Source organism: Aplysia californica, unplaced genomic scaffold (assembly GCF_000002075.1).
Source record: "Aplysia californica isolate F4 #8 unplaced genomic scaffold, AplCal3.0 scaffold00314, whole genome shotgun sequence".
NCBI lineage: Eukaryota > Metazoa > Mollusca > Gastropoda > Aplysiida > Aplysiidae > Aplysia > Aplysia californica.
Window position 1 is genome coordinate 582,904 of NW_004797584.1, and position 10,557 is coordinate 593,460.

A 10,557-nucleotide genomic window follows, 5' to 3' on the forward strand; every position below is an offset into this window, starting at 1 on the left:
CCCCCCCACACACACGTACACGCTCACACACTCACACACACACACACACACACACACTCAGATGGAGTCAATATTTTCTTGTCCCTCTCCACTATCATTAATATTCAGTACTTCACACAACAGAACTACCTCTAGAAAATATGTTCTTGTTTTCCTTGTCCCGGTCATCCAAATCGACGTTGTTGATTTTCAAAATATGGCTGTCTGTGTGAGTGTCATTTTGAGAGTCCCACGTGTGTTTGTGTGTGTGTGTGTGTGTGTGTGTGTGTGTGTGTGTGTGTGGGTGTGTGTGTGTGTGTGATCACGTGCATGTGAAAATGCAAGCATTTGTTTTGCAAAAGCATGTGTATACACATAATGTGCTACAAGAACAAAACTGTCCTTCTGTTATGAATGGTAAAAACACACGCAGCCTTGCAATATTCACAAGTTTTGGGCCTTTTGAATCGTCTGTCCCATCATTTTATACCAGAGAAAAAAAATCTCGAGATAACAAAAACAAATGTTTATTTACTTAACTCCTTAAACTACCACCTGAACAGAATCATCCGGTGGGTGGTTGGTGGGTGCTCTGGTGTGGTTTGCTTCTTCTTTCCTATCAATCATCTATCATCTTTATCTCCCCTACTTCTTTTTTGTGTTTGTTACTCTCTTGTAACACCTCTAATCTTCGGCACTTATATGACCTTATTGTGTTGCAAATGCCATAAAACTCTTATTGGCGAAAAAAAAAGAATCATCCGAGACAGGCCAGCATAGAACCTACCCAGTCTCGAACCTGACCACTTTCCCTTACAGACAATGAAATGATGGCCGGCCTTCTCTTGAGACTGACCACTTCTGGCTAACAGTACAATGACGGCTGGACTACTTTTGAGACTGGTCACTTTTTTCTAACACTAACAATACAACCATGGCCTACTTTTGAGATTGACCACTTTTCTCCTAACAGTACAACTTTGGCCTGCTTTTGAGACTGATTACTTTTCCCAAACACTAACAGTAAATAGCACAACAATAGCCTACTCTTAAGACTGACCACTTGTCTCCTAATAGTACAACTTTGGCCTACTCTTGAGACTGATTACTTTTCCCTAACACTTATAGTACATAGTACAACAATAGCCTACTCTTAATTAAGACGGACCACTTTTCACTAATACTAAGAGTACGTTACAACAAAGGTCTACTCTTGAGACTGATTACTTCTCCCTAACACTAACACTAATAGAACAACAATAGCTTTCTCTTGAGACTGATTACTTTTCCCTAACACTAACAGATCAACAATAGCCTACTTGTAAAGCTTACCACTTTTCCTCAATACTAACGCTAAAAGTACAACGATAGCCTTCTCTTAAAAAAAGGCTGCTTTTTCCTAACAACAACTTACACTAAAAGTACAACAATAGTCTACTCATAAAGCTTACCACCACTTTTCCCTAACACTAACAGTACAACAATGGTCTGCTTTTGAGACTGACCACTTTTCCCCAACAGCACAATGCTGGCTCTAATTAATCCCAACCCACAGGGCCCCCAGCAGCCACTGCATCATCCCCACTCCAACCTAGACAACAATTCAGTGGGAAATGGGGATAGAGAGGGGAGAAGGAAGAAAGAGTAGATATCAGTCTCTACGACAGTGAGTAATAGATGAAAATTATATCCATCATCTACAAACTAACGTTGGTCTACAAGGCATTGACAACAGCAAAGCTCTTCACTTCAAAGGGAAAGGTATCCCGTAAGATAAAACAGCTGACATAATTTAACAGATGAGAAAGAAACAGTGAGGAGCAATTACTAAGAGACAGAATTCAGCATAGGAAACATAGGAAATTCTGCTAACTTCAACAAGGATCTGTTCTTAAAAAAAAAAAGAAATCACACATTTAAATAAATGAAATAATTCTCGTTTATAACAGAAGTTTCACACTGATAAAGGTCACAGAGCGTATTTCCTAGCATACTGGCAAAGCACGACAAAACTGTTAAATACATTCCAACAGAAACATTATTTTTTTTAAAAGAGAGGGGAAAAAAGCATCTGAAACATCTATAGGAGCTACTAACAACAGACGTGTCGATGAATGACAACAGACATACTGTGAATATTACAAACAACAACAATAAATGTATGCACACATGTTACATCTTTCTCTCAACAATATGAAAAAAAAATAACCGCCTCCAACAACAAAATATGCTGTCCTTTCTCCTTTACAGAACACCACGATCTAACACCTTAGACCAAAATTGCTTGATATGTATAACGATAAAACACAGACCAACCTCTTCCATAAAACAATATTATATATATATATATTATGAGTGAGGTTCAGACAAGTCTAATAACTGAGATTCATATCACAAAGACAGGAAAAGCTCTTTGCTAAAATGCACCGACTTGTTGTGATTTCGAATGGTTTGGTTTATGGCTGCACCTTGCGTTTTATGTCATTTTCAACACAGTTCAGGTCAGGTGATGGGTAGGAGTTCCAAAGAAATAATTAGCTTCACATTTTTTCCTTCCGTATGTTGAATTTGAAGGCCAGTGCAGTAGAGAAAAGAGCTTGAACTGATTGCACAGGTACACATAACATATCTTGGAATGTTGCAGAACATTGGAAATTGTAGTTAACACAACAATATTACACATAAATCGTATTAAGAGTTTCATCTAGGAGAGGTTGTTTCTTATGATACAGCATTGATTTGTTGGAAATCCTTACTCTGCCAGTTCATGAACTTTTTTCTCTGCTTTTGTTGCAGAATAATCCTGCCGTGCTGAGTGCTAACCTGAAAAGAAGTTGAGAGAGCAGAGAGCTCCCAGCCATCATCCTCTCCGCAGGGAAACAAGATGAGATGAAATTACACCCTCCGGCTTGTATATTTCCTCAACCTACACCATCAGTACGACATTGTATGAAAGACACTATCATTCAACTCAATTACATCCTGGAACTTTTTCATTAAAAAAAAATTACATCACCTTCTGTTTTGAAAAGAAAAACAACCCCCCCCCCCCCAAAAAAAAAAAAAAAAAAAAAGGGGGGGGGGGGGCAGACTTAAAAGGCTCATCTCTGACAAGCCCAGGCAAGTGGATGGAGACCTAAGAAAACTCCAAAAATAACCGATGTTCACAAATGCATTGTCGAGATTTAAACTAAGGTCACCCGCACTTCGGTCCAACATGACAAAAACCAATCCAACTGGATAAAATACCACACAACCAAAGCATAAAGTTAAATTTAAGAAAGAAAAAGGATTGAAAAAAAGGCAGAATGTTTCCAGTATAAGAAGTGTAAGACACTGACGTCCTATAAAAAAACAGACGTAAAAGGCTTCAAAGAAATCTTTACTGATAATAATGTAATAATACGATATGCATGTATAGCACAAGGGAGATTTGGGTTCAGTTTGAGCACCAGATCACTGAAAAATAAAACCAGAGGGGTGGACCATAAAAAAAAAGGTAAGTACTATTAATGCAGGAAATTATGAAAATATAATGAAGTGATACTTTTGATAAATCTAGTGTTACAAACCACACTCTGTACCAGCATTTCATCTCCACAGCAAGCAATCCATTGAGACCAAAATTGTGAGAATTTTCAGTTTTTACACCCTCTCAAAGTTGTATCAAACCTTCCAACATCACCAAAAGTTAAGCTTAATGTTATCGGCAAGGCTTACTATTTTCTTGCTTTTCATGACTCTTGACAGGAACAACACAACGTGACACTAAGGTTTTGTCTCTGATGTTAAAAGTCCTACACGGATTTAACATGGATTGCTTGTAGCATTGACGATCTGCTGAGAGGGAAATTCATTCATCTGTTTAACAACCATGGAAATAATAACTAGTTTCCAACAAGGCTTTTTTCAACAACAGGCCTCAAAACACAATATTCTTCGAGTACTTTAAAGAAATTCAACGGATGGTCCCCTAAAAAAAAAAGAAATGTTCACAAACATAAGAAAAGAGATAATGAACCTTAAGCCAACAGAGCAGCAGAAATGAGAGTTGGACTGAAGGCATGAGAGTAAGTACCAGGAAAAGATGTCACCCTGTGCAAATAGAGGTACAGATGTCAGAATGAAAACCCCATCAGTTGGAGAGAGAGAGACAGAGACAGAGAGATAAAGAGACAGAGAAAGAGAGAGAGAGAGAGCAAGAGAGAAAGAGAGAGAGAGAGAGAGAAAGAGAGAGAGAGAGAGAGAGAGAGAGAAAGAGAGAGAGAGGGAGAGAGAGAGAAACCCTTCTACTGGAGGGACAATAGAATATTTATATACGGGTATCCTCTGACCCTGTTAAGGTGAACATTACCATCAACAACTTCCCCTTCCCCACCATCCCTCTCCTTTCCCTTTCTTCCCTCCTTCTCCTCTGTCCCCTTCTACCCTCCCACTTCCTCTCTGCTTATCTTTCATCTCCCTTCATAACTCTCCTCTTCTCTCATCCTCCCGCACCAATCTTTATCCCTTATTGTGGATCACGAGAAGTAACGCATTTTGTCAGCATGACTCACAAATCCATTTTAATCCACCCCCTCCCAATCAACACAGAGCGTCTATTGCATCCTCATCACATGATCAGATCGGTATCGTCGTCGGCGCCCAAGAGAGGTGCGTCGCTGTCGCCCAGGAGTCCACCGCCAGGCTCTCTCCTGTGGCGACGTTGCCGGTAGCGACGGAACAGGTACACATTGGCCACCACAATCAGGGCTAGCACGATGACTCCGCCCACAGACCCTCCGATGATCAGCGGCACTTGAAGAGGGGGAGACAGGAAAAGAATAATCAATAATAGCAATAGATAGCATTGGTATGGCACAAATTCCCACTCAACAGCAAGCTCTATGCGATTTACAATCTATATCATTACCCCTGCAACCCTGATAGCATTCTGAAACAATCTCAACTTCTTAGGAAACATGGGGAGGGGTTGTTGAGGCAGAGGAAGGAAGGAATACTTTCCTCTATTAAGCTTTCTGCTCTATTTTTGTTCCATTTACTCAGTCCCTCAATCATGGGGTACTTTTCTGAAATTGCCTGCTCTTTCGACAACAGGAGATTAGGCCTTTCCTTGATTCTACAATACAGAACTCTGTTGAAATCTCTTTTTTTTGCTTCAACACGGGAAATTGCTGAAATGGCCTCTGGCATCTACAATTGAATATTATGCTGAAAGCATCTCCCCAACTATTTTACCTTCTCCTCGACAATGGTTCCTCGTAACAGCGATATATTCATAGCAATAATACATTACCATCTTTCTCATCCCTATTATTGACTTCTCACAGATAGCAAATCCAGGGAAGTTATGCGTATTTAATAGATACAGTCACATCTCATGCTTTATTCATGCGCCATAAAACCTCTACTATAAAAAAAAAAGGCTAGAGATATATTTCATGTTTCCATCAAAACAACTTTGACTAATTTCAAGGAAGGCTGCTTAGATCCTGACAAGACTTTCCTGGACTGATCTGAACAGACCCAAACAGGACTAAGACAACAAATTAAATATTTTTCCCCCATACGAAAATCAAACTCAGATCCATCGCATGCAAGGCAATGGGCCCAACTATCTCACCACACATGCTGGGAGAGATCAGGGCTCATAAAATAATTAAAGCTACATCTCTCTCTGATCTCAGTAAAGAGTCCATTCGTCACTGCGCTAGCAAAATAGCATAACTTAGAACTGTGCCAAAAAGAATTAAAGCTAGCTACATCTCTCTCTCTCTGATCTCAGTAAATTGTCTATTCGTCACTGCACTTGCAAAATGGCATAACTTAGAACTGTGCCAAAAAGAATTAAAGCTACATCTCTCTCTGATCTCAGTAAAGAGTCCATTCGTCACTGCACTTGCAAAATGGTATAACTCAGAGTTGTGCCAAAATGCAATTAGCCCTTCATTTTGTTTGGTGGTACTAATATCTATCTTTTGGTAAAATCAAAACAAGATGCGCTGGCAGTCACAAAAAAACAAAAACAACATGTATGGCAAGTCTTACCATTATTAGATCATGATAAATAGTCTAATTAAACAGTTTTTTCCCCTTCATCTAAAAAAGTAGCAAAACTGAGATGTGTAACATTTTGCTAGAGCAGTGATGAATTACTTTACAGGGTCTACGCGATGATATAGTCTAGTTAAAGGTTGTTTTTTCTTTGATCTCAAAAGTAGCAAAAATGAGATGTTCCATTTTACTAGCGCAGTGACGGATTACTTTGCAGAGTCTATGAGCTGGTCACTCACATTTGCTGGGTGAGGTTTTGGCTTCTGCAGGTTGTGATCCCGGCTCTGACCCTGACCCTGAGCCTGAGTGTGGGGCGGGTGCAGGGACATCAGGGTGGCTCGAAGAAGAATCTGAAAGTGAGCGTAAACTTGAGTTAGAAATGAGTTTTGAATTTTTTTAAAGAATCAAAAGGGTACTACATACAGTCCACGGATGCCAATGGGATTTTGTAAAAAAACTGGGGGCTCTCGTGGCCAAGAGGTGAAGGTGTTGGCCTCTCATTCAAAGGTCCCGGGTTTGAATCCGGGTAGCGACGGAAAAATTTTCTTCTCTAAAATTGTCTCCATTCACCTCCTTTCCTGCTGCTCTCTAGCAATGTTCTGTCGTCTGCTTTTGTCTCCACTTTCTGCCCCCGCCTCCTCACCACCTTTGCCCCATCCTCCGGGGTCCTGACTCTTTCTGCAGCCTTTCTACTGCTACTCCTTGGCTCCTTCTTACTGTTGTCTTTCAGCCACACCTCTGAACTTCTGGTTGGAGAGATCTACACCTAGCCTTCTCGGACAAGGGCGAAAAATCTTGGAGGTCACCTGCAAGTTGCACATGTTTATGATCCCTTGGTGGTCTAAAATCGATAAGAGTAGGCTTCGGTCACCACCTGGGCGAAATTTCCTACCAACTGAAAATGTCTAAAGGGTCCCGTGCGCTCATGACCTTATGCAGTTGCAAGCGCCGTAAAACACTTTAAAAACAAAAAATGAAAAAATAAGAAAATTTATGAAATTGCATTATGACAGTTAGCAAAGACAAATTTCCAGCGCTAGTTGTGAAGCAGTTTTCTCAAACCAATCATCAGTTTTCACAACGAGAAAATCTGGAAGAGTGATCAAGACAAATGAGCCCATAAAGACCAGGCAGTTTTGACAGACATCCAGTTTGCTTAGTTTGGTAAGAGTTTTATGATGCCCGCAACTGCATAAATTCATATGAAGCTTGTCTGCATGACATCAAAACAAATAAAAGAAGACAAGAGTACAGAAACTGTTAATGCATGATTGAAGCCTGTTTACTAGTAGCAAAACCTACTCATTTGTATTAGTAGAGGTTTCACGGCGCTCGCAACTGCATAAGGTCATATGAGCGCCAAAAGATTAGAGGTGTTATAAGAGAGTAACAAACATAAAAAAGAAGGAGGGGAGATAAGGATGATAGATGTTTGATAGGAAAGAAGAAGCAAACCACACCAGAGCACCCGCCAACCACCCACAAACCTACTCACTCGAGTAGACAAAGAAGTACAAATGAAAAACATTCACCCTCCCTTTCAAGTCGTAACTCAGTCTACCACAACTACAAAAAGCACAATCACTTTAGTTTTAGTAACAGTTCTATGGCACTTGCAACACATTAACGTCAAGAGTGAAGCAAACACAACAAAGAAGGAGAAAGATATGGACAATAGATGGTTTTTGTTGTTTTAGAAAGTGTTTTACGGCACTTGCAACACAATAAAGTCATATAAGTGCCAAAGAATGGATGTTACAAGAGAGGAACGTACACAAAAAAAATGAGGAGAGGTAAGGACGATAGTTGTTTGATAGGAAAGAAGGAGAAAACCACACCAGAGCACCCTCCAACCACCCATCAGTAAGAGTTCCATGGCACTTGTAACACAATAAGGTCAAGAGTGAAGCAAACAAAACAAAGAAGGAGGAGACTTGGTTTTAGTAAGTGTTTTACGGCACTTGCAACACAATAAGGTCATATAAGTGCCGAAGATTAGAGGTGTTACAAGAGAGTAACAAACACAAAAAAGAAGGAGGAGAGATCAGGATGATAGATGTTTGATAGGAAAGAAGGAGCAAACCACACCAGAGCATCTGCCAACCACCCACAAGGAGGAGAGATAAGGACGATAGATGTTTGATAGGAAAGAAGGAGCGAACCACACCAGAGCACCCACAAACCACCCACATACAATATCTAACGAATATCATTGACAGAACAATTTTTGATAGAGAAAAGAGATAAGCCTGAGATGGGTTGCAACAGCTCCCACCGTTAACTACCACCTGCAGGCACAAACACAAGACAACGGCACAACCAATGTCTACAACAGAAGAAAAGATTGCTTCCTTAATAACAGCATGGGAAATTTTTTCTTCAAGCATCCCATCAGGGGTTGGACGTTGTGTCCTTGGGAAAGGCACTTTACACGAATTTTCCTCACTTCACCCAGGTGGGAATGGGTACCCGGCTATAGACAGCGAAAGATCTTGTCAGTTTGTTAGTGTTTGAGCGCTTAATCAGCTGCTTGCACTGTATGCTTCCCGGGAAGCTGAGAATGTTTCGGAGTGTTCTATGGTCTGCTGGGGTAATAATATAGTGTAAAGCGCATAGAGCCTGCTGTTGAGCGGGGATATGCGCTATGCAAATGCTATTTATTATTTTTATTAAGCATAAAATGGCACAAAAACGTTAAATTTTTGTTTAGCTCTGGATTACAGCTTGAGACAAAAACTTGGAAGATATTTCTTTTTCTTGCAACCATGACCAAGTGCCTTACTTATACAGAGACCTTACAATATGGAGAGTACGAAAAACATATCTTCCACCAGATATTGAAATATATTCAGCCGAAAATTTTGATAATTTTTTAAAATATTGCAGTATCTTAACCTGTGTTGTATTGGTCGCATGCTCTCAGGAAATATTGTGCTGAAATTCAAATTCTGAAAGTTGAAAATAGCAAGAAAAAACGTAAAATGTAAGAGTGATTGTTATGAGAATGAAAAGTTTTTTCTCGAAATGTTTGCTTTCTAAGCTCCGGACAATTTAACAATTTGCTGCCGATATAAAAACTTCTGAAAGTTCATTATTCTATTGTTATGAAAATGAAACAGTGTTTTTCTCTCTTCCGTGAAATGTTTGCTTTCTAAGCTCCGGACAATTTAACAACTTGCTGCTGATATAAAAACTTCTAAACGTACTTTGCTCTAAATACATAGAATGAAACAGTGCTTTTCTCTCTCCTACAAAATTTGTACATTGTTCTAAATACGTACTTTTCTCTGGAGTTCCTGTCTCTTCCCTCATGCACATTTGCTGCACGGCATCGTAGCCACTTCCCGGCTCACACGAGCAAACCGTTCCCTTTGACCCCTGCTGGGTGCATATCTCGTGGTAGCCACACTGGTCCCGGTGTGAACAGGGAGACCCATGATGACTCGTGGTCACACACACATCGTCCATCAGTTTCCACTCTGAGGGTGACATGGAAGAAAACATTGTTATCTAACTCCTTATCTCCAGCAAGCCGCTCTCAGCGGTTTGGGCCCATTCCTTTATAACTTCAAAATCAAATTACTTTTTGGCAATAGCCGAAAACAGGTATCTTTTACAGGAAGTTCATTCAATATATGAAGAACTATCAAAATTGGTTCACCAGTTTTCATTTAACGACCAAATTCGTGACGTATATGTCACTTTTAGATTTTGTACCAAGAGACGGCCCTGGCATAGAGGGTCTACCTCCCTAGAACATAAAGAGTGAAGTGACTGTGAATAACCTTTATGTGTATAGATGAAAAAGGAGATGGGTGGTTGGATATTTACTAAATGTTGATCTCTTTTGATACCTTTATCTTTCTTGTTCATCTCATACCTTCATGTCAGCATTTTTGCTGGACTTACTGTTCTTCTGTCCCCACATTTGTATCGTCGCTGCCGCAACAAAGAACAGGAATTTCCTCTGACCTTGCTTTACGTAGCGAGTAAAAAATCTTTACAGTGACTCATTTTTCTTGCTACAGCTGTGAAATCTATGGTTGGATGAAAGACTTTGACAAAAGCCATTGTGTCATTTGCCTTTGGATGAAATCTTGCTTTGGTGAGGTCAAAATAAGGCGGTTCAATTGATGCACAGATCAAACAAGCTGTATTTGAAAATTAGTTCCTTGTTGGAAGAGATTTGTAAACTAAAGAGGTACAGTATTAAAAGTAAAGTTGTTCCCGCATCTGATCCGGATATTGGGGATGGCCTTGTTAGTGAGACAACTTCCTTGGCCTTCGGCATATTGTGGTAGGATGGCCAGTTCCTTTCCACGCCGCCTTTACTTCCAAAACTCGAAGTCAGGTACCCATTACTGCTGGGTGGGCAGGAGGGGGCGAAAAAATCAGTGTCCGACTTTCCGCGTTGAGACGAGCGCACTGACCGCTCCACTCCACCACTGTACCCTCATTATGATGAGGTGGAGCAATGTTGAAGACGTGGGGCAATGTTGAGGAGAGGGACCAGTGTTGATGAGG

At 40.3% G+C, this 10,557-nt stretch overlaps 1 protein-coding gene across 1 annotated transcript in view; it reads right to left on the bottom strand.

Moving 5' to 3' along the window:
• Positions 1-4,394: 4,394 nt before the first annotated feature.
• Positions 4,395-10,557, bottom strand: part of LOC101846081 — a 21,791-nt gene continuing 15,628 nt past the window's right edge. Inside the window, exons 8-9 of the mRNA XM_005102127.2 lie at positions 6,273-6,383; positions 4,395-4,776 (exon numbers count right to left, since the gene is read on the bottom strand). Of these exons, the coding sequence (XP_005102184.1) occupies positions 4,592-4,776; positions 6,273-6,383 (296 nt within the window). The 3' untranslated portion in view covers positions 4,395-4,591. The remainder of the gene's footprint in view (positions 4,777-6,272; positions 6,384-10,557) is intronic.